The 26,095-nt window shown below is 37.3% G+C and overlaps 2 protein-coding genes across 2 annotated transcripts in view; one reads left to right on the top strand and one right to left on the bottom strand.

The window, feature by feature from the left end:
- Window positions 1-26,095, bottom strand: part of LOC108738547 (headcase protein) — a 123,006-nt gene that overhangs the window by 72,354 nt on the left and 24,557 nt on the right. The gene's annotated exons all lie outside the window — the stretch shown is intronic.
- Window positions 25,983-26,095, top strand: part of LOC108738553 — a 7,483-nt gene continuing 7,370 nt past the window's right edge. Inside the window, exon 1 of the mRNA XM_025978202.1 lies at window positions 25,983-26,091. Within this exon, the coding sequence (XP_025833987.1) occupies window positions 26,059-26,091 (33 nt within the window). The 5' untranslated portion in view covers window positions 25,983-26,058. The remainder of the gene's footprint in view (window positions 26,092-26,095) is intronic.

The following is a 26,095-nucleotide window of genomic DNA, read 5'->3' as shown; positions in this document are numbered from 1 at the left end:
TTGACAATTTTCATACACTATAATTCAAATAAAATTCAATAAAATAATTATTTTCAAGCGGGTAGAGGTGGCGGATCGAAAGAGGGTGGTCACTTGAACAAAATCCGATAACCTAACCTAACCTAACCTACCCTATTGATAAAGATATTTAAATAATGTTTTATATAACTTTCTCAATATTTTTATGTATTTTTCATTAGTTTTACCTTTGAATATTGTTTAAGAATGACTATATAAATATTTACATGCCTAGAAATGTATAAAAATTGGCATATTTATTAACTTTGAACCCCCATAACTTTTTATGGGGGTGAGACCGCCACGAACTTTTTATGGTACAGTGGTGGGGGAGATCCCCTCTTTCGATCCCTAGTCCCCACCCCCAAAGGGGGTGGGGGCCATCATCTAGATCTTTACCAAAATAACTCTACATATTAGGTGGTAGTACGGGGTTACGTGATAATAATAAATTTCGATGAGAAATCACCTAATTGTTCTTCTTTTGGTGATTAATCCTGACGAAGGATATTATCGTACATAATCACAACTTTTCTTTCAACAAAAATAAGTGGTTGATACATAGTCGTGTGTGAGTGTGTGTGTGTGTGTGTGTGTGTGTGCCCCTGTTTTTTTATGCTGTACGTATGTTGTTTTTTGTGTATTTAGATTTGAAAGGAGAATAATTATTTCAAGTTTCTTAATTATTTTCTATTTCTACAAATTCGGGTCCAAATTGTAATTTCTAGTATTTTCGTTTTCGAAGCAACGGACTAGTGNATCGTACATAATCACAACTTTTCTTTCAACAAAAATAAGTGGTTGATACATAGTCGTGTGTGAGTGTGTGTGTGTGTGTGTGTGTGTGTGCCCCTGTTTTTTTATGCTGTACGTATGTTGTTTTTTGTGTATTTAGATTTGAAAGGAGAATTGTGTTGGGGCACCGGTCCTGAAAATATCCTCTCTGCGATGGTACTTAGTTTGTATCATCGTCATGGAACAAATCAGCTTCGTTCATGGTACGGTACCCAAACAGGTTACAACTGTCAGGTTCCCATCTCCGAAAAGCAGCAGAGGGAAAATCCGGGGGGAAAAAACGAACCAGCAAAGGCAGCAGCACTACGGATTTAACTTTCGAAAACGCAATTTTAAAATAACAAAATTGACGCGGCCGACTTTCATTAAGGTGTCACGCGAACCGTAAAAAACCTTATTAACGAAAATACCGGGGGCTTTCGAAGCGCTTCCCCTTCCCACCCCATCCCACTGCATTTCATTCTCTGAACAGAAATGAACAAATGTAACGAAATGGTTTACCGAAGAATTCGACGGATTATCAAGCGTAATCTTCTGGGATTAGAGGTGCAAATATTTATAAATACGTAACAGTCTGGCCGTCGTCATCTTATTTCCCATTTTTTATAACCATTCGGTATGTTATAGTAACAACTCCACTTGGAAAAATAAAAATAAACATCCAAATAACGTTCTCTTCTTCGTTTAGCTATCAGGTTACCGTTGTAGGTATTCAATTAATAATGAGTTTTGAAATTTAAAAAGGCGAAGTCATCGCCAACAGTAACAAACAAAAAGCGAACGCGGGTGTGCCTCTCGCGAGACTATAGAAGCAACAAAAACAATTAAACAACGACGTAGATCAAATTATTGTCATAGCACGCTGCCATTATTACATTTCAACTGTTAACAAACTACGAGCGCCTTTATTGTTATTGGGTACACAATAATTCGCCCCTAAAAAGTCCGAGAGTCTTAGGACCTGCTGTACTATTTCATATAAATTGAAAAAATGTCAGGCATTAATGCGAACGAACGTATAGGTAATTTAGAATAGCATGGACCCCTGCAATACGCGAGAAGTAGGCCCGTCGTACTTTATGTTTAGTACTAGTTGAAACCAATTAATTCGATACGATTTTGTAAGGCGCCAACTTTACACACACGTACATATAGCAGACTTAAATTATTCATGGGCACGCGTGTAAATTACGTATTTGTGTTTGTGTAGAGGAGGAAATGAAATCACTCACTATAATTCACACACACATAATACACAAAAACACACGTATGTACGTATTATAACACGAAACATGTCGTCTACTGTCGTTTTATTAAGTTAGCTGTTTGTATTTTGTAAGTCAAGGTCGATGGTATAATAGCACCCACCATACAGTCGGTCGGTCGGTCGGTCCTCTATATACATACATAATTTCGATTTTTTATTCGAGGACGCCGCGTCCTCTTGTTATTTTTGGCACGCTAATAACGCGAAACATACTAAAAAGCACTTGGCAAATACCGCACACGTTATTATGCTTCGCTTAAATTGATAAAAACAAAGTCTGTAGTCGTTTTAAAACAATTTATTGCTCGAACAATTACCAAACCCTTTCTCATTAATCTCTTTTGTTTGAACACAGACAACAACAATGAAATTCAACTGTTTCACTTTGTTTTCAAAAACATCTGATAAACTGTACGTTAAGCGGTTGCATTTGTTAAATAATTGACAATTTCCCATTATTATTAAGCTGTGGGGTGCTTCTGTTTTGCCAAACATTTGACAAACGCATATTATTAGTCTAGTAACAAATGAAGAACTGTTTGTTAGAAGTGGGTTAGTTGGATCATTTCGTAGTTAAATCGCGTACAAACATGCACAGTTAAAGGAAGAGGTGTGTCCTCAAAAGGTTTTTATTTTACGAAACGGTAAATTATCAACGGTACCAATCGAAATAAGACAAAGCGCCCAGATGTCCGGAACGTACAGATATTTAGTATGTAAACGACCAAGTATACAATGATAATCCATTGTTGAACACATCAATTCGTATTCGTATGTAAAATATTCAATAACGGGAGCGAATGAAATAAATAATGGTAAACTGCTATTACATATCACCATATCATTACGTACTCTGGGTACACAACAGGAAATCCTGGACGATTATTATGTCCAAAGAGCACAAAAAATACAAATTATTACGAGTAAATTTTAGTTAACTGGATCGTCATAATTACAAAAAAAATCGTAATTGAACTGTAGTTTTTGTTTCCCTGACAAAAACGAATCGTCCTGAAAATCACCTCAACTCGCCCCGTCGTGTAAATATCACTTTATTTGTACTCAAGTTTTTAAATGTTCTTAAAAATCAACTTTTGACAGATCAGATGTACATGTAGTTGCGTTTTGATTTAAAAAGAGTCACTTTACTGATTTTTTATGTCTTATTTCAAACCGCCAGACACTCAATTATGTCCCGCGTGCAGACAGATCAACCCTGATGCGGTCGGTAAATAGAAAGCATGTGTTTGACGGCGCGAATAAATGCGAGAAGAACGAATGAGGTCAGTCTGTTGATACTTAAAAATGAGAGAGCCCAGAGAAAACAGAGAAGACTGACACACTTGCAAGGGCCATTTATTATTTAAATCTCGCGAATCCAAGAGAGCCAAGGACTGACGGCGACCGGTGATGACTGAAACACGTGCATTTTTATACGGGGCCTTTTTCTTTTCTCGTTTTTCGTTCATGAATCCGAAACAACAGCCAAAGACAGACGAAAAAGGACGAGGACTACATGTATACATGTGTATTATTCCTATTATGGAATACCAACAGGATGTGGTTTTGCAAAATAGTTAAAATTAACAGTCCTGGTATAAAGCTGTTTCATTTGGATCGATAGGTTTCCCATTAAGGACAATAGTCCTCCCGGTTTGGAAGATCTACCATTTACGATAGACACCACCAAGAAAGCTGCAATGCCAACCTTTTTGGGCAAACGCCCAAGCATTAAAGAAAGAAGATTCAGGAACCCAAGTATGAATTCTCCAAGACCATCCAACTGAAGAAGCAGCAACTTTTCACCAACTTGGGCTTACTTGAATCACTTAACTTACGAAAGAATATCGTGTGAAATTATCTATCTACTTTCTGGATTCAGTTCCTAGTAGTATACCTCCAATCGGCAACTTTCTTCCAGTCTTATTTAGGTCTTCCAACTTTTGTCTCACATAAGACTCAAAATCCGGCTGCACAGACGAATAATCACTCTAATGCAAATTTGTTTTCCTTGATGGGTCATCAGGGATTGTTGCAGAGATGAATAGGGGCATGTTCCTGGATGGTGCCTCAATGGTACTGTTTTAAAATAAATGGTTAGTTTTTCTGCCAGAAACCGTCAAAGTTGACCAATATTGATTTGGGTAGTGTGGCTAATTCCTGACCGATTTTGTTCATTGAGAAGTCGATTCTTATAAGGTCGTAAGTCCCAAGACTGGTTGGACAAACGTTGAATCTTTCTTATCCTGAGCTAATCTTCGCATTTCCCTAAAACTAGAACATTCCGAATCCTTTACTATTTGTGAACACTAATCTAACCACCTCTTAGCTCCTGTTTTTGCTTCTAATATGTCTCTGACTAACCCATCATGACTAAGAAGGTTTCCTACCAACCCATCTCGCATAATTCTTATTGACCTCCATAGAGGTTCTCCTCCTATTCTTTCTAATACCTCTTCATTTTTAACGTTCTCTATCTATCCACGGTGTCCTAATCATTCGCCTATATCACCACACATCTACTTATCTCTGCAATAAACCCGGGGGGTAGTCACCTCGAAGGACAAATAATTTGCAATAGTAATTTTTTATCTTTATCTTTCCTAAGGATGTACAGTGGTGAAGTGGCGTGCCGCTCCTTCTAGGTTATACGTTCTGAATTCTGAGATCTCGGATGCCCATTGATCGAGATGGACGATGGATCGATTAGAGATCAAGGAGGCCTCGTTTTTCTCGGCCCACTCGACGACAACCAACTCAAATACGTACGTATGTAGGCAGAGGAGGTATTATAGGTAGGTAGGTAGGTAGGTCGGTCGACTCTTTTAGTTCGTGATATAATAATGTATTGCGTCTGCAGCCGTTTCAAGCGGCGGCGTCACGGCAGCAGCTTTAATTTTACAAATGCATTTACGACGGACGGCGGCGGACGACCGAGTCGTCGTATGCAGTTTGGAATGTTTAATTTTGAGGTTAAGCTCGGGTAAACGACCTGGGTTTGGCGCACTCTGGTTACGCTGCAAAAATGCCGGCCGGTTGTTACTTGGACGCACCGCCAACCGCGACCGAGCCAAGCAAACGGACGAGGGGTCGGCGAAACACGATCGCGAAGTGTGCACTGCCAATTCTCCTCTTTGCGGTAATTAATTACCATTATAATAAATGTTAACCGGCACGACGATGCAATAATGTATGCATAAACACCCACACGCACAGTATGTTGCAATTCAGGTTCGATTGTTTTTTTTTTTTTGAAGGGAACTGCGAAAATTCAGAACTGAACGGTGCCGTCTAGTGTAAGAGGAAGCCAGTATATCGATTACCGACTTGTTAGACCCGCGCAAAATCGCGCTCATTATTCGATGAGATCGTACAGATCAGGGTAGTCAGCCCCCTCAGTGATAAAATAAATCGAGAATGCATCTACAGATGGTTATTCACCCACTTATTAACAATAAATTCAATCAAAGAAGCAAACTTGTCTATACACTGGTCGTTAAAACTATCCATTTTTATAAGCGTATATAATTTTTCAAAGGAAAATCCACCAGTTAGCTACGGGTTGAATGCAATTGACTGACCAATTACATTCGCGAGCATAACGGAGGTGAAGGAGAGTGCGGAACAGTCCGCAGAGCTACTTCTTGCTGCCCAGTTAAATATTGTACTGGAGATACCGCGGGGCGATCTACTAGAAAACCCGAAGAATTCAATTTGATCTACGGCAAAAGGTAGTTTTATTATATTAACAATAATTTTATCGTACAAAACACAAAAAGCACCTAATTTTTTTAATAGTGCTCCTAGTATGCCCTTGGTTTGCCTTAACGGTGCATTCGTTCAATTAATTGCAAACAAGGGATACAAGTAAGAGACACGAAAATCCAAATAATTTAATTTCAGTTTTTTACATTGTAATAACCAGCTTCTGGATGAAAAACAAAAATCATTATGGCTAGTAACTAGTTCATTAATGTTGCACTCGACTGTACACAACGTGACGTTTCATTTTCAACTATTAGTGTAAATGTCAAAACAATTTCGCAAAATGAACTGTTATACTGCTACAATAAAGTTCGCCCAAACAGAAACGCGGCAAAATGTTAAGTGAAACAACATTGTTGCATTGAAATTGGATAGGCCTTGGTTTTGAAGTCTAATTGGCATTCGCAATTAGTTATGTTCAAAGGTTATTAACCGATTTGCCACTGCAACACACTTAAATGTAACAAGTGTGCATATACGTGGGCCGACACAAAAACTTGCAGCAACTGTTGCACATTTCAATGTATTTTTTTGTCTGAACGAATAAAAACTTTACATCCTACATTTCGGTAAACAATTGAGGAAATTGTTCTTGAAATGACGGAAATTATTTCCTTTGCACAGCTAAATACTGAACACGAAATTTAGCATATAAAAAGGAGGTAAAGGTCTAGATGATGGCCCCACCACTTTACCATAAAAAGTTCGTGGCGGTTTCACCCCCATAAAAAGTTATGGGGGTTAGATGGGGGTGGGGGTAGGGGGGATTGAAGGGGATCAGTGGTGGGGGAGACCTCCTCTTTCGATCCCACCCACCCCCACCCCCGAAAGGCCATCATCTAGACATTTACCAAAAAGGAATTTAAACAAATTGTTCTGCATGCAAGTCTGAGGAATGAACTTTATCAAATGCATTTTTATCAACCAGTAGCAGAGATCAGCAGCACTTTACAAACATAACCGTCTGTTTTCTGTTGTGGTAGGACGCGTCAGTTGGGATGGCACTATCATCTTTATTGAGCTTTTTATCGCTGCAGAAGCAGGAGGAGGCGCGTCGTCATCCCGGTCGCAACTCCTACGCGTTCCCGGCGACTTAGTTACACAGCTATATTTAGATCTGCATATTATGCAATTGCGTGTGTTCCTAGCAATGAACCCGCACAATCGCATGCCACTTCATAATACGGACACAAATAAACAATAAGTCTTATTATTTTTAGAGTCCCACTGCCACCACTAAACTGCAACGTTAAATTTGCAGGGATGGGAATGTAAACAAAAGATTGAAGTACTGTTTAAATCTACTTTTCTACTTTTTAATTAAAAATCATAAAATTTTGACGTATTCTTGGTGGTAGAAAAGCTAAAAACCTCATGAAGATAAGACAAGGGATTTTGGATGTTTTACATACTTACATATAATGCTTATTGAATGGTCTAAAATAGCACTGTACGAAAATAAGTAAAAGTAAAACAAAAATACTGGTATGCAAGAGAAGAAAAAGCAGGGAAAGAACGAATATAAAGATAGGACCACAAGAAGTGGCCGATTTTAGGTATCTAGGAAGCCAGATTAAGTCAGGACGGAAGGAGTAGTAGGCATATAAAACAGAGGATAGAGTAGGGTCGAGTCGCCTTCAATAAAAAGAAGTCACTTCTATGCTGGCGAACGTTTAATTTAGAAAAGGTTAGAAGCGTTTAAATTTGGCGTTACAGCCGAATGATGAGGATACCGTGGATAGGGAAGGTTAGAAATGAAGATGTATTTGAAAGAGTAGGAGAACAGAGGACTCTATGGAAGTTAATAAAAAATAGGCGAGATAGGTTGGTAGGACACCTTCTCAGGCATGAAGGTCTAGTCAGACACATTAGAGGCAGAAACAGGAGTTAGGAGGGGTAGAGGTAGACTTAGTATAGATTACTGTTCTAGTGAGTCATTTGGAAATGCAACCTTTATATCACCTACAAGATGATAAGAAAATTATGGAAAAGGTAGGTAAAATCTCATGGTACTAACGGTTTTTGAGTCCGGCGCTGTTTTTGCTAGAATACCTACGCACAATAATCTAAACATAAAAAGGCGCTCATGAAATTATTGAGAGATTAAAACTATTTATTAAGCTCTGAAAAGTGCTTATTTTACAAATTATGTTGGCGTACATATATCTGTCAGTTTTTTCGAGGCAAAAAGCCTTGGGGGGGTAGTCGCCTCGTTATTAATAACATGCATTGACAAAATAGGTTAATCAACATAACTCGTTGAAAAAAGCACAGTTTACATAATAATGCCTCAGATTAAAGATTTTTATCAATTTTATCAGCGATTGCGTACGTGTTCGGTAATAAGTGAAGTAGGAAGTCGCACTGAACGTCCGCATTCATGCACCCTTCACTTTCATGTTAATTAATCAATTAACGAATTAAACAAACACCTCCCGAACACAACTTATAACTTCCTCAAAGAAAACAACCACGACATACAACAAAATGTCGTTGCCTGAAATGCAACAATTACGTATGTGAACGAGAACAGCAAATTATGTTAATCCATTTGAATATTAGATACCTATGGTACCAATCAGTAACAATTGACATCATTATTAATGTTAGACACAAAACTGCTACTATTGACTACAAAAATCAGTAACTACAGCCAGGCGAGCAATCAACTTCATATGTGACGATATTTAGAGAAAGCAAAATTGTAATATTAATTTGAAATCATTTTTTCGATTTTTTTATTTACCCACTACAAACTACCTCAAATTAATGAAGAAAAAAACGAAACTGCCTCTCCATAATATGATATGAAAATAAATCCATAAGGCAACACAACTACAGTTTTTGTTTCTGTGGTATCTTTTATGAATAAAGCTGCACAAACATTTTCTTCCTGTTTATCCCTTATAAGGACCACATCAATCATTTGCACCCAAGCCAGTTGTCACAGCCTTTAGCGACAAACCAAGCCAGCCATGTACAGTCCAAGTGTCCAATTTTGGTACAAATTTATTGCTTTCCGTCTTTAGTGCTTTCGTGTTATGTATAATGTACAATCACGCAAAAATCACGCAGTGACAATCTTAGCATTTCCATCAATTAATCAATAAACCAAACAAATTCGTCAATCAGACACACGTGGATCTCGATGTCGATTTTATTTGGTTTCATCAGCACGCCATTAAGCAGTGTCGATATATGAACGACTAAAATCTATTAAATTAAATTAAATAAATACTTAGTTATAGTTAATTAAAAAGTGGCAACTAAATGTGGTCGTATCTTGCAATTAACGCGAGTTCTTTTTATAATAACCGAGAGTTTCTTATGGGTGGCGCGTCTGGTATTATGACAATGATGGTACACTTGGAACGACTCAAAATAAATCAGGGGGACGATAACATTAAGGGGACCAAATGGAACCACTCTCCTCAGACTGAAATACATTTAGGTAGTACATAATCCCGTGTATCTTAACAACCAGTCCTCTAGCTTTTTAGAACTCCGCGTAAGGCGAAAGTTTTCCCATTAAGATTTCCAGTTTCGCTTGGTATAAGACTCGGAGATAATGCTACCGGCTTTCCTGAATTATTCTTTTAATTCACCGAAACTTTTCGGCCAGAAACAGCAACGCAACACGTATCTTAATTATTTCCTCTTTTTAAAAAACAAAACAAAAAACAAATGCATGCGTTGAAAACAAATTACAGAATAAATAATGGTAACATTATAACATCTAGTACGTTTCTAATTACGGTTAATTCAGAAATTCGAAAAAGGTGTATGTTTGGAGCACGGCGTTGTACGGGTGCGAAACATGGACAGTGGGAGCGGCGGAAAAGAAAAGGTTAGAAGCGTTCGAAATGTGGTGTTATAGGCGGATGATGAGGATAACGTGGGTAGAAAAGGTTAGAAATGAAGAGGTATTAGAAGGAATAGGAGAACAGAGGACTCTATGGAAGTCAATACGAAATAGGCGAGATAGGTTAGTAGGACTTCTCAGACATGAAGGTCTAGTCAGAGACATATTAGAGGCAGAAACAGGAGTTAGGAGGGGTAGAGGTAGATCTAGGTTAGATTACTGTTGGCAAATAGTTAAGGATGTGGGTTGTTCTAGTTTTAGGGAAGTGCGAAGATTAGATTAGGATAGGACAGAGTGGAGGTACGTGTCCAACCAGTCTTAGGACTGACAACCCTATGATGATGATGTTTCTAATAATGAGCAAAACTGATCTTGGGGGATTACATCAACAAGGACAACACCAAGAATTGGACAGTCTTGGCCTTCTTACTTTGCACATAACTACGAATACTTATAATTCCACAGATGAAAATTAATTCCTTATCCAAAATAAATGGTTTATTGTAAATCTACCCGTGTACACACACCCCTTCCTCCTAATAATTCAATAACATTTTCTGCTGTAGGCAATTAATATTGGGTTATTTCCCTAATGGCAATTCTTAAACGGAGGGGTTTTCGTTTTTGTATTATCTTTACACACCATTAAGCTGAACAATTGCCTTTTGCATAGATGTTTAATATTTTAAGCGCATCTTCGTATAAATTTGCATTTCTACCTTCTAAAAAGGGACGAAAGGCTAACCACCCCCTTCTCATATCTAAGATTCGATTTATACTCCGTTCCCGTAAACCAGCGATAGATAGACGAGACAGTCGTTGGGGAAAAATTTATTCGTATCGAATGGGAACTCGAATTACCCGTTTTTACGAAAGTGAAAGAGCCCACCCCCGAGACGACGTCTTCTCAGGCGAATAAATTACAGGGCGCGCGCCAGTTAAAAAGAGGCACAATTCACCCCCGTAACGTAATTGTTACAGTTAAGTTATTTTGGGTGAATGGCGCAGGTAATTAAATTAATTTAAAATTCCTGTCGTGAATAACCGGCCATTTTACGAGTCGAATAACGAATAGGCGGCGCAGGGTTAGGGGGTAACCATCCCTGCCGATACACAGAGGTAATAGAAATTATTTGCTAAATTCCTGGCTGGAATTGTACTTTTCACCAACTCGGTGACAAATTTGCTAAAAAAAAAGGAGTCATGAAACTCTAAGTGTCTGGTTAAGAATTAAATAATAAATAAAGCCGTTCTCGTTAACTTAATTAATAAACTGCACGTGTGAAATTAACAGAAACACAATTAGGCATATACATATTTCATTGCACTGTCCCATTTTCCCCGTTTATGGCGTCAAACATTTAAAAAACCGAATTCCAATTCAATGAGAAAACAGTTTAAGACACATTAACATTAAGGAGATAATGCCCTTAAGCGGAAATAGTACAAATTAATCGCCTAATTATCAGAATTCAATGAATAAATGAAAATGTCAACTAGGCCATTACGTAAACTAACTAAACTAGTGCAGGTGTACAGACTACATATAAATAAACTTGTGTTTATTTGTTAAGAGAGTACGAAGTAACCACACACTACATACTGAAATGTTCGTGAGTTTAACAAAATTAACTTCTAAGACTGACAACACTATCAAATTATTACTAAACTTAGCTTATGAATTATTCTATTTATTTACACTACTGTTCATGTATCACTATTTACTGCGCTATTTATTTCATTGCTATCACGTTCAATTTATTTCTGGTTTCACTTCTGCAACGGTCAATTTATTTCTTATTCTCTTGGCGATCGTCTCTTCCTTCAAATACTCTTTTGTTTACTTTCGGGAACCTTCTCGAAACATCCGGATGGTTTATTTTTTCTTTGAACTGTTTAACTGTTTTCCCAGAACGCAGGTACGACACACACATTTACAAATACGACGCACGTGAAGAAAGACGCCCGCGGCTAGTCGGCGGATCGATAAGCAGTTCACGCACACGTGTGCCCGATCGCACACAAACACACTCGTGCTCGCTACAATACTACTAATTCTATTTTGAATGATTCAAACACAACAATAACCCTCCCTGAGCCAAATCGGGACTATAAGAAACCTGAACACAATTCTTGCATACATAAACATGATCTGTCTTCAAAATAAAATATTGGTGTTCCTGATGATGGGTGTAAATAGGGGTAGGGAGGAAAGTGTGCTTAGCGTAACAAGGGAGAGGAAGACTTCAAAAAGGTGAAATTCCGAGTGACGACCCCTAAGATGTCAATTCAAACAATTCTATGTAATTAATTATGTTTTTTAGTTGGAGCCATTTCTAGGTACCCAGGTAAATTACTATAAAATTCAAATAGAGCAATATTTGAACACAAAACAAGAGCGTTTTTTATGAGGAGAGTAATAAAATACAAGGGCGTCGAAGTTGTTTCCAAAACCTATTGTTCTTTATTGAAAAATAGGTACTTGGTCGACAGGAAGCGGAAGCAGGGACGACCGACTACAGGACAAGCGAATATGTGGACCCTTTTCTCTGGCGACAGGGTATCCACAGGATTTGTGACCCATGGAAGAAATACAACCTACCCCCGGGGGTTTCGGCGCTGTTTTCTACGAACTAACTCAGTTGTGGCACACAACGACCAACGTGTCGAACAAAAGAAAGTCTTTCAACTATCCATCTTATAAGTACATAAATGCACAATAGATTGGAAAATCTATTCATTTCTAATGTTCTGTAAAAAATTCACGTCCCCTTTATTGGAGTCCGAAAATTTTAAAGTCTATCGGCCATAAAAATTTAAAGCTGTTTATCTTTTAAACGTATGTTTCAAATGTCCTAAAGTAACGAATATTCATGCCACATAAACATTTATGCCACGTTTGCATTTAACCTTAACAAATTCGATAAATTAAATTAGTCGATTTATCCGAAACAAAAACAACTTTTTGCTAAAGGAACGAACACGTCGAGAGTGAAGGCATTTATTAAAATGAAATATAGATATCCAGTTACCATACGATTATAAATAATTAACAAACCGTTTGGAAAAATTAATATCTCTCTAATATAATAAGCAAGAATAACCGTTGAAAATGTTCTTTGTCGGTACTGTAATTAAACAGGTCGATGAGATACTGATCGGAAATACCTATTAAATTAGTTTTTTTTTTGACAAGACAAAACAATTTAATACGACATATTATCTACACTTGACTTAAATTGTTACAAAAATGAAATTTAATAGACCAGTGATGATGCAACAACCTATTAAAAAATTGTCTAATAGGATACTGATCAACAACTTTCCCTAAATTACATAAGAAACGACAACAGTGACCACAAAAACAACAAAGGAAAATGCGTTTGATTCAACTTTTTTTTTTTAACAAATGAGTAAGTATCTTGTCGATTGTTTTTCAACGGTTTACTACTTGATTGTCCAACATTAAATACAGTTGTTTTTATTCTTTTCATGAATACCATATTATTTATCTGAAAGTACTTGCAAGGCTCGTCATAATTTTAAGTGCATTTTTAAGGCGCTCGATTGAAATTTACAACGTCTGCTGTAAAGAAAGGTTGAGCCAGCACTAAATGTAACCAATTTTTTTTTCTTCATTAATATATGTTACAATAGGATGTTATACAGAAAGAGGAATTTGTACGGTTTTACGTCGACAAAGCGCTAACTTGAAGACGTTTAGAATAATTTACGGTAACTACCACTGCCAAAGACTAATCTTGTTTGTGCCAATTTGACCAAAACTTTTAAATAACTTAAGTAACTAGCAAAATAACCGACTAATCTTTACAACATTGCTTTATGTAAAAATAAGTAACATTAACAACTTTATATGTATTTACTGGTTAAATTGATGGAATAAATGAAATATTTAATTAATAGACACTGCATTTTAAGACCCTTTACCTCCATTATACATACGCGTAACACATTTTCGTAAATATACGAGGGTGGATTGATAAGTTTCCGGCCTAACCAAGAGATGACGCCACTAGGCCTACCTTGAGGTGACATTCTATAGTACCATCCTTGGATAGCTTGTAGCTATAGTTTCAGCCCGATCTCCTTGCTAGTGTAGGTTTGACAGCACGCTGAACAAGACGCCTCTGTGGTTTTCGTAAAAATGGAAAAGCAGGAAAATCGTGCTGTCATCAAATACTTTTATTTGAAGGGGTTAACGCCGAAGGAAATTAAAAAAGAGATGGACTCAACACTGGGGACATCCTCCCCGTCATATTCAACCGTTAAGCAGTGGGTTTCCGAGTTTAAAAAGGGTCGTGTGAGCACCTCTGATGGGCCTCGCTCAGGACGCCCCGTTGAGGTCACAACTCCAGATATGATCGAAAAAATTCATCAAATAGTGCTGGGAGACCGCAGATTGAAAGTGCGTGAGATAGCTGAGACCTGTAAGATGTCATATGAACGTGTGCAACATATTTTGCACCAACATTTGCATATGGAAAAGCTCTGTGCAAGATGGGTGCCGCGTTTGCTAACAGTCGACCAAAAATTGATTCGAAAAAACATTTCTACCGCAAATTTGTCATTGTATAAGCGTAATCCAAGCGAATTTTTGCGTCGATTCGTAACCGTTGACGAAACGTGGGTCCACCACTACACTCCTGAAACCAAAGAACAGTCTAAACAGTGGATTGGACCAGGGGAACCAACTCCAAAGAAGGCAAAAACAATTTTTTCGGCGAACAAGGTTATGGCTACTGTTTTTTGGGATGCAAGAGGTATTATATACATTGATTACCTTGCAAAGGGTAATACTATCACTGGTCAATACTACGCAGACTTATTGCAACGTTTGAGCCACGAGGTGAAAATTAAACGACCTCATCTGGCGAAGAAAAAAATCTTGTTTCATCACGATAACGCACCAGCGCACACGTCAATCGTTGCGACGGCTAAAATCAACGATCTAAAGTTTGAATTGATGCCGCACCCTCCTTACTCTCCAGACCTAGCCCCGAGTGACTATTTTCTGTTCCCTAATCTCAAAAAATGGCTTGGCGGTAAGAGATTTGCGGACAATGAAGAAGTAATCGAAGCTGTAAATGGTTATTTTGAGGAGCTTGACGAATCAGTCTATAGAGATGGCATTAATAGACTGGAACACCGCTATGAGAAATGTATCAGCCTTGGAGGAGATTATGTTGAGAAATAAAAAAAAAAAATTTTTAAAAACCTTGTTTTTCTTGGTCAGGCCGGAAACTTATCAATCCACCCTCGTATACACATACCTAAGTGGATTGATAGCAGTAAAATTAAAGGTGTGAACTTGGGCAAACAAATAGATGTACACACATACTTTTACAATTTACATTGCATCAAACAGTTCTTTGTTATGTAACACACACAGATACAGATGTGGTATTTAAATGAAAGAAGTAAAATCCGTCCAGGTGGTAGATATATTTGTACACACAATATTTACAATAAATTATAATTCGTGCAAAACTTAATGGAAAGAAACCATTTCTTATATGTACCCATACGCCATCAAAAAACTGATTATAAAATGTAATACATGTATTACTCATACAAGGAGTCAGTTGTGTGAAACAGTCAACAATTCAGTTGATATCCGATACAAAACTGAGATTGTTGTTTTTAAAGTCATGCACAAATAACAATGTTTACGGTTTTATGAAAATGATTTTCCTTTTTTTATTACTTACGTGTTTTGGCTACAACACCGATTGAATTTGATAGAATTACGTACACGTGGAAATTTTTTGGCAAGCGTTGTTCTATTTTTAATCGAAAAAAAAAACATGTTTTCGTCAACAGTACAAATCCTTATTATCCGAGTAACGATCTCGATGTGTTATTCTTTTGGACATACACGTATCAAAATCTCTCTTGAACAATACCAGTTATTACCTACTACTTTTTACTACACACCTAATAATATAATTAATAATACGATTTTTCAAGGACAATAATACGACGCTATTACTAGGTAAGTAAAATATCTGGAATAGACAGGTATAAGAAGTTTTTTTAACTTCATCAAAAATCAATCAAATTACTGTAATTGTAATTTAATCTATAGTTTTACGTTTGGAGGTAATAACAAACTCTACTATCTGAGACCTGCCTCATTCATACCTGTCGATAACTGTCTCTTAGGGACAATAATATAATTATTTCTTCATTTATTTGAAGCAGAATTGTTTTATGGAAGTGTGTGATTGATTATTTATTAATTATTAGCCATTAGTGACAAGATATATAATTGAATCGAAAAATTTTTCGGTATCGTGAAATATCGGGTAATCCAGGTTGGAAGGAGCAATAAAGATATAAAACAAACGAGAGCACAGAAAGAAGACTTTTATACTTGCGAAAGGTTAATTTAATCTAGTTTTGGAGATATACTACAAATAGAAACAGGAGTTAAGAGGAGTAGAAGTAGATTTAGGTTAGAATATCGTTGAAAAATAGTTAAGGATATGCAAAATTAGCCCGGGACAGAAACGAGTGGAGGTGCATGTCAAACCTGTCTTAGGATTGACGACCTTATGATGATGGCAGAGGTGTATTATCGGTTACACGATACCAAATAACCATCATCATCATAAGATCGTCAGTCCTAAGACTGGTTGGACACTCTTTCCTATTCTGAGCTAAACTTCGCATTTCCCTAAAACTAGAACAGCCCACATCCTTGGCTATTTGCGAACAGTAATCTAATATAAGTCTACCTGTACTCCTCCTAACTCCCGTTTCTGCCTCTAATATGTCTCTGACTAGACCTTCATGCCTGAGAAGGTGTCCTACCAACCTATCTCGCCTATTTCTTATGACTTCCATAGAGTCATCTATTTTCCTATACTTTCCAATACCTCTTCATTTCTAACCTTCTCTATCCACGGTATCCTCATCATCCGCCTATAACACCACATTTCGAACGCTTCTAACCTTTTCTTTTCCGCCGCGCCCACCGTCCATGTTTCGCACCCGTACAATGCCGTGCTCCAAACATACACCTTTAACAACCTTTTTCGAATTTCTAAATTAACCGTTCGCGAGCATAGAAGTGACTTCTTTTTATTAAAGGCGACACGACCCTGCTCTATCCTCTGCTTTATATCCCTACTACTCCTTCCATCCTCACTTATCTGACTTCCTAGATATCTAAACTCAGCCACTTCTTCTAATTTTTCGTCTCCTATCTTTATATTCGCTCTTTCCCTACCTTTTCTTCCCTTGCATATCAGTATTTTTCTTCTACTTTTATTCCTTTTCATACAATACTGTTTTATCAATTCCTCTTCTAGTTTATTTAAAGCTAACTCTAACTCCTCCTTGCTAGATGCTAATACTGCTATATCTCTGCAAATCGAAGCACACTAATCTTCTGCCCCTGTATATCTATCATACGGCACAAAAAGCATTCATGCGATATTTAAATTAAAAAATACACCTCGAACTTCAACAGACTTTTAAAATTAAAATCTGTCGTCGGATCCGATAATACACATACGTGCATTGGCGGCATTGTTCCGTGCAGTTGTAGACTTATCTAGGAGTCATTGTACTTTCGTGTATTTACTATTAATATCGCCTTATCCGTTCCTTTATCACACACAACACACGCACACACTTACGTATACACGGAAACGTTGCGTAATCGCACAACGACAGTAAGCGTTACTACTGAAACAACAACAATGCGTAAAATGATTAGACCTTCGACTGAGTTTTCGCTTTTTTCCTTCGTGTACTCGCAATCAGTTTAGGCATTAAAACATTACAATTTCTAGTCGGTTTTGCACTATAACAACGTTGAAATTCTAACAAATATACTGACAAATGAGCCTATAGATCGCTGGGGGGCCTTCAATAGTCAGGCAAAATATAACAGTCTACCTCGATTTGGGCATAACATAGTTTCGAAATTTTTTAAAAAGTTGTAGGTACTTTTCATGTACCATCCTCACCACGGCGGAAGATGATATGCATTAATGCATACCATAAAACAAGCATTAGTCGATGAATATTGTTCAATTGTTTACTATTAGCAAAGCCATTTTTGTTCGAAAAGCGAAGGCCGGACGAAAACGACCCACAATTAAATTACTAACGCGTATGTGTTAGGTGCAACGTGCCTCGAAAAAAAAAAAGTCCCGCTCAACCTTGCACACAAAATACAAAACAACAACAGCCGCCTCAACAAGTTCGTCAGTGAAACAATCGAATAATTACAATGAGAAACAATTGATTAAAATTCTTATTGCGATCTATAAATAGCCCGCTTGATACTCATATCTGGCGATAAAAATTGACGTTACGTCAGTTGATAAGAAAACATGCAAACAAATTCATTCTCGAATTGTTCAAAGTAAGTTTGTGTCGGAGATGAGAGCTGCAGGCATATCAGCACTAACCGCAAGTAGAATTGGGCGATTTTTTTCGTTCTCAACTTTCATCACGAATTGTCAGACTTTTAGGTCAATATTGGCGCCAAAAGAAATGCAACCCTGGTAAAGGTCTAGATGGTGGGGGGATCGAAAGAGGAGGTCTCCCTCACCACTGTACCATAAAAAGTTCGTGGCGGTCTCACCCCCATAAAAAGTTATGGGGGTTCAAAGTTAATAAATATGCCAATTTTTATACATTTCTAGGCATGTAAATATTTATATTATAGTCATTCTTAAACAATATTCAAAGGTAAAACTAATGAAAAATACATAAAAATATTGAGAAAGTTATATAAAACATTATTTAAATATCTTTATCAATAGGGTAGGTTAGGTTAGGTTATCGGGTTTTGTTCAAGTGACCACCCTCTTTCGATCCCCCACCTCCACCCGCTTGAAAATAATTTTTTTATTGAATTTTATTTGAATTATAGTGTATGAAAACTGTCAAAATAATCAACTTTCAGCCCCCATAATTTTTAATGGGGGTGAAACCGCCGCAAATTTTTATGGGGTTTTACTCAGGTTACCACCTTCTTTCGATCCCCCGTACCCTCTTTCGATCCCCCCTACCGCCACCCCCATTTAACCCCCATAACTTTTTATGGGAGTGAGACCGCCACGAGCTTTTTATGGTACAGTGGTGGGGGGACCTCCTCTTTCAATACCACCCACCCCACCCCCTTTGGGGGCCATCATCTAGACATTTACCGCAACTCTTGCTTTGATTTGCTCGCATTTCGCTTTTGCAACAAAAACTTACCTTTATTTATTCATATGCGTAAACATCTGCGTCTAACTATACATATATGCGTAACAAATGATTAATAAATAATTGATTAGCGCTGTGCACAGTGCGAAGGACGACGTACGGATGGATAATAGCAAAGTTCGTCGTCCTTATGAATAAAACAAAAAAAAAGGTGTGTGTGTGATTACGTTACACATTTATTTGCATACAAACTTATTTTAGCAGGTAAAAGAACGCGTTTATTAAAAAAAAGGTTTTCAGATAACAGTTGACAGTCGCCGCCGCGCAGCTTCCGTTGCAAGTTGCGCGCGCAACTGCAGCTTAAGACTGACCGGGCGCTACTTGCACCGCAAAAAAAAGGCAACCGTATAATCGGTGCGTTTACTACTACTACACAGTTACCTTCCTTTTTTTTGCGCTTAACGGATGGTTAGTATGGGGTCATAAATACATCAGTGCACGCCACTTAACGAAACTTCTATTTAATATAGGAGACGGTTTACGTCCACAATAATTAACCGCGCTGGTTGAAAAGACACGTGCCGTTATTAGACTTCCTTAATTATCTCGGACTTTATTGACGGCATACCTACCTATATATCTCGCGCACAAACCGACTCGCAAGTAGAGAAAGATTAATAAACATTACACACACACACACACCACAAAATATTTCTATCATCATTACGCTTCATGTACACACAACGTCCAATATAGTTTTAATAAGCCGCCGCGCCGGTTGGATCTTATGAAGTGAAAGTAAACGATAATAAAGAATCGTCTCTCGCAAAAGATGTTAGCGGCGATGATGCCCCGACTTGACTTAATAATGGTCTGTAATCTTCCAGCGGATAAATTCGCGCCTCGTCACATCGTTAATAACGTGTACGTTATACGCGACAAAAGGTCGTGGCACAGTGTAAATAAGGGCGCAATTTGGACCACAACGTGTCGAGGAGTTGACTACACTTAACTTCAATTTTGCTGGCGATTTTATAGACAATGCGCAATAATTGGACCACAACTAGAGCTAAAACGCCCACCCCGTACCTTGGGCGTTTGAAGTCAGTTTACTGACTAAAATAAACCTAACGAGTTTTACCACAATATGCTAAGGGGTCAAAGACATCAATTATAGGGTTGTTCGGAAAGTCATTTCGTTTTTTTTTTGTGGAAATGAAAGACAGTTTTCGTATAATAAACAAATACTTTATTAAATTATATATTGACCGTTCTGGTCCAACACCTTTTGCCATCTTTCTGGTAGTAGCATAATTCCACGCTCATAAAATTTTTGGTCTTTGCTGGCAAAAAACTGATCGAGGAGGTTTTTGACCTCCTCATTTGAGGTGAAGGTTTTACCGTCTAAAAAATTTTGGAGTGACCGGAACAAATAATAATCCGATGGTGCCAGGTCTGGAGAATATGGTGGGTGTAGCATTGTATCCCATTCAAGCTGTAAAAGCTTTTGGCGAGTGACCAAACTTGTGTGAGGTCTCGCGTTGTCTTGGTGAAACACTACACCTTTCCTGTTGATTAGTTCTGACCTTTTCTGTTGAAGTGCATCATTCAGTTTGTCCAGCTGATGACAGTAGACTTCCGAATTAATCGTTGTGTTATTCGGTAAAAGCTCAAAAAAAACGATTCCTTTAAAATCCCACCAAACAGACAGCATCACCTTTTTTTGGTGAATATCGGCTTTGGAAATGGTTTGAGCCGGTTCATCTTTTTTGCTCCATGACCACTTGCGTTTGACGTTGTTGCATACAACCCATTTTTCGTCCCCAGTGATGATGCGCTTCAAAAACGGGTCATTTTCGTGACGTTTGAGAAGCAAATCGCAGACGTCAATAATTGGATCACAACGCGAGCTAAAACGCCCACCCCGTACCTTGGCCGTTTGAAGTTAGTTTATAGACTAAAATAAACCTAACGAGTTTGATCACAATATGCTAAGGGGTCAGAGACATCATTTACTACATAGATTTAGATCAACGAATTCCAATTTCCGCAACAACACACGACATATTGGACCACAACGTGCTAAAAAACCCACCCCACACCTTAAGCATTTGACATTAATTTACAGACTAAAATAAACCTACCGAGTTTGACCACAATATGTTACGGGGTCAGAGACATCATCTAAGACACGAAATATTGGACCACAACGAGTCGAAAAGCTCACCCATCATCATGTAAACGGTTGATATCAACGATAAGATTATAATAAACGTACAATTTTGACCAATCTCATGCCAAATAATCAGCCACATCAATTACACCAATTGATATCCATGAATACTTTCATTGGTTAAATTATTTCAACCACAACGTAACAAATGTTGGACCACAACGATTAAAAATAACCGCAACATCATTTGAACGTCTGACAACAACAAGCACATTAAGATAAACGTATAGAATTTTAGTGACCACAACGACAACTAAGCAATCAAATGCAGCGAGTGATTGCAGAATTTTGGACCACAACGAGCCAAAGAACCGACCACACCGCGTTGACGGTTTGTCGGTTAAAGGTGGTCCAAACAATCTTACTTGATAATTTTGTTCACGGTAAGATCTTATGGCAACACAAGTTGGAAAGACCACAACGTAGGGAAGAATCTGTAGATCCCGAAGGATTTCATGGAAGAAAAATGGGCGGTGTGTAGACTGATATATTACACGAAGAGTGCATTAAAACGATAAGACCATCCACTCACTCACTCGCCCAGTGGTAGAAGTAATAACAATAAGGTGTACCGCAATGCGATCGTTATTATTCATAAATGTGTATACAATAAGAACAAAGGCCCCGTTTTATCATCGGGTAGGTACGCTACAAAACAAGTGAGAAACGGCCGAGTCCCTTGTGAGAACGAAAACAAATTACAAATAATAAAATTCATTCAATGCAACACAAACAACAATAACAATCGCTTGTATGTTATGCATTCATGTATATATACATCATCTCTCTGATGCATTTCGAATGCATTTATGCATTACAAAGGTGACAAAGCAGAAATGCCTGAACAATATACATACCCCACGCACACACACAAATTTTATGGACTTGTACACTTACGAACCATTTCTTATAGTGAATACTTAAAAGTAAAAAGTTTTTTTTCTAACATGAAAACTAATTTATTTCAAATGACTGAGAACAAAATGTGAAGAAACTTTCTTTTGTTTTTTCCAAATTTAATTTGGCAAGTACCTACTATCAAGTGTTATGGTAGCAGAGTAACTCTTGAGGTATTATTTAAAAGATATCCTAATAATACCAAGTTACACTTCTTACGGACTTCCTTAACACCGTGCCCACCACCCCCCTTCTTCTCTTTCTCTATCTAATAACTCCTAGGGCATTTTTTACATTCTCCTATAGCACCACATCATCTCAATGGATACGATAAATTAAATTCTCAATAAATTAAATGTAATTTTTTTGTACCGACATATTATAATTACACTAGCATTTCGTATCTGAGCATAAACAACAGTAAAAACGTGACCGCGTCATGAAACGCCTTGTTTTTATTTTTCTTTCTTTCCCGTTTTCCAAGAACACCAACATTGCAAATTCTTGCAATTCTAAACGTGCCGATTGGTCCTTTCTACGTCGGCGATAATAACGGCACCGTCATTTATTATTAATTTATAACATTTGCAGCGCGTTTTCAATCACATAGAAAAATAACAAAAGCGAAGAGAGAACATTGTCGATGCAGCGTTTCAGCTGTTATCGTATAGTATGACTTATTAGGTGGTAGCCCACATATTAAATATGTAAACGAGAGGATAATTATACATAGATATTGTTTATGGAAAATAAATAATAAACGTAATGTAGCTCTTATATATGCCGTCACAGTAACACGTACGAAGAGAGATAAGTACATAGCGTTACGCTTTTGTCATTGTCGTAGGTCACTACGATCACGCTGCCACTTTTACGAACTATTAACTGTTTTAGTGCATTTTTAATCGTCCTAGTTACCAAGAAGGATTACGCCGCGATGCCAGGCGACAGCAACTAATATAAAACAGAATTAACAAGGATTTACTACATCGCCTAGAGAGGCCAGATGCGGGCCCAGTCGTCTAATGATTAGTTACAGCATAGAGAATATTTCTTTATTTCAGGAACCAACAAGCCGTCTCTATACTAATATTCAACACACAGCAACATACAGTCATATAAAAAAAGAATGAAGAATCCGCCAAGGGGTGACAGTTATAACCCCCAAGAGTCTATAGGGACCCCATATAGCATTTTGACGAAAATTTGTTAGGTTCAAAACTCTAAATTCTTCCTGAAGCCTGAACACCACGCAACCATTATTATATGCACAATAAATTGTCCATTGTCCTTTAGAAGGACTACAATTTTTACCATTGGGATCTTGACACATAAGACTATTATGATCTACGTTTGTTATAACTTTTTCTTCCAGAGATTAAATGTAACCGTTATCTCTTTTGTTTTGGAATTTAGCAAATTTTGACTTGCGACTATTAGACAATCGCGTGGGTGGATGGTTTACCGTTGTTGTTGTTTGTGCGGTAACAGGTGAAACAATGCTTTCTATACCGTTTCTAAATGGCATTCGTGTGAGAACGCGATATTATTACGTGGCAAAGCCAGGCAAGGCCTTCTATTTTTATTGCAATAATTGCGCTTTAAAACGACTAAAGTGCATTAAATGTATAGCGCTGTAGCTGCATTACCAATCCAACATTATTTTAGTGCACCGTGGTTAGTTACATACACACAATTAAGTTTGTAGAACCCGACTACGTCAAGGCTGTAGCAAACGCAGCGCCAACAGTAGCCGCTATATGCACGGGTACTCGACCATTTTATCGTCACTCCGACGCGAAATTCATTTTCGGGAAAACAATTGCACATCTCAATAATGGGAATTTAAATGAAACCAACTTTAGACAAAACAATCGAAAAGAAGCATTGGAAAAAACAGTTGATGGTTCGTCGGTTTTAATGGGATACTGAATTAACTTTAGGCCATCGTTTTTCGGGGCATTTGTTTGCGAGGAAAAATTTTTCTGGGGTTTTTTTCCGAGGAGAAATTTTTCGGGGGTTTTTTTTTTCCGAGGAGACACTTCCAAGGAATTTTTCTTAGATTGCGGCACAGCTTATTTTCCATACAGATACTCATAACTAGAATTTGTCTTTTTGGTTTATGGATTAGATTACATTACGGTATGTTGGATCGCCATTGCTTAGTAATATTCAGTGCATATTATAAATACACATTTTATGTTTACATTATCTGTCTTGCACTATTAATTTATACTTGCAGCCCTGAGTGACTGATTCAAATGCAATAAAAGTAATTATAATTCTAATGATTTATTTGTTTGTGCTAACTGTGTTCTAACATACTTTAGACGTTATTATTTTAATCATAGAACTACGAGCAACCTTCGAATGCAAAATATATTATTGCAAGACGTAAACAAAGCCGTAAAAAGAGCGTAAAACATTTTCCGAGTGTTGCTTTTCAAAAACAAATGAATTTAAAGACTTTTGAACGAAAACAGAACATTCACCGTGAAAAATTGATTTGCTCCATTTAATTTCAGTCTGCATTTTTCTTTTAATAGGCGGTCGTTATTCGTAGTCGGCGTGATAATACGTCCCAGTTTGTTGTAAAAATTTATAAACATTAGTATTTTTCAACTCTACTCTTATCAGGGACTGATTGTTTCGACTACGTGTAGGTTTTGCTTTTGTTATTTCTGAAATTCAACAGTGGGCACCACAAACAAAAGTATAACTAAAACAACTGCGCAACACATTGTTTCGTGGATTGGTCAGGATTTGCTAATTTCAGCATTGACACGACCTACTTAAAGTACATGCTTACATATCGACACACTACACACTCGTTTTTTCGTTTCCTCTGTGTCTTGCTTTGGAGTTCAGTCGCCGGCGCCCTGATTTCTTTTGGCCGGCCAACAAATCCTAATTTTTAAACTTATTCCGTTATACATTTACATGATCGCCTTCCAATGTTACCGGAATAGATAACTACTGGCATAACATTTACACACTAATTAACAACGACTCATTATAACGCAGAAGTTTGTTAAGAAATGTGACGAAAATTGTACAATAATGTGCCCGATTCCTAATCAAACTCTTATAATTCGAAATCAAGTTAATTACTGCTCATTAAAAGTTAAAAGCATTACCAAATCGGAGCGCATAATACGCTCGCAACTTCAACTTTCATTGCTGCAACTGTTTCAATTGTTATCAGTGATTTGCAGATGTCTACGTGCAACAAAATGTATCTTGCTCAATTGTTTTAAATCGAATTGGACAATAAACAGAAGATAATCGATCTTGAGATGAACCAAGCATAAGTATAATTTCTTGCGTTTGTTTAAACAAAAACGCAACCATACATTTGTTACATGGTAACAGGGGCGATCGGCTGTACCAGAAGAAAACCACATTTCTCGCGTTTCATGAATTGAATATGCACTTTTATGGTAGTCATATGTTAAAGCCACAAACCACATGCAATACATATGTTTATCAAATCAAAACTGCATCGAGTATCTTGCATGTTTTGTTAAAATATAAATTATAATAATATAAATGCAAAGATCAAATAAATTAATTCCCTTCAAGAGAACACGTCCGCATGCTACTTTAAAGTTTTTCAACTATTTGTACTTAAAACTATTTTCAGTATTTATAAAATACGGCGCGGACTCGAGGAAAACCAGCGGGCACTTAAAGCCGGTTGTAAATTTTGAAAATAACAAATTATTCAGAAATAATCCTAGTTACAGAAATATAACAAGTCGACTTCGTATAGACAAAATCATAGTCTGGAGCTAGAAATTGTTTTATGAACACTTATGTATAGGAATTGATTTTTAAATTTCTAAATATATTTAAAACTACAAAATTTATTTTATGTATTTTGTGACAAAATCGTGCCGGAAAGTGTCTTTTTGGCACCGCACTCGAAAACTGATGGTACCATCAGATTCTACGTACTTTTTTACATAACCGCCACTAGTCAGCGACTGGGAAATGCTTTCCATCTCCCAGTAATTTCACGAGCGCCTTTTTATGTTTGATTTATTTTATGTATTTTGTGACAAAATCG

The sequence above is a fragment of the Agrilus planipennis genome, unplaced genomic scaffold, assembly GCF_000699045.2.
Source record: "Agrilus planipennis isolate EAB-ADULT unplaced genomic scaffold, Apla_2.0 scaffold154, whole genome shotgun sequence".
In the NCBI taxonomy this organism is placed as follows: Eukaryota; Metazoa; Arthropoda; class Insecta; order Coleoptera; family Buprestidae; genus Agrilus; species Agrilus planipennis.
This window is presented reverse-complemented; position numbering and strand designations above follow the sequence as displayed.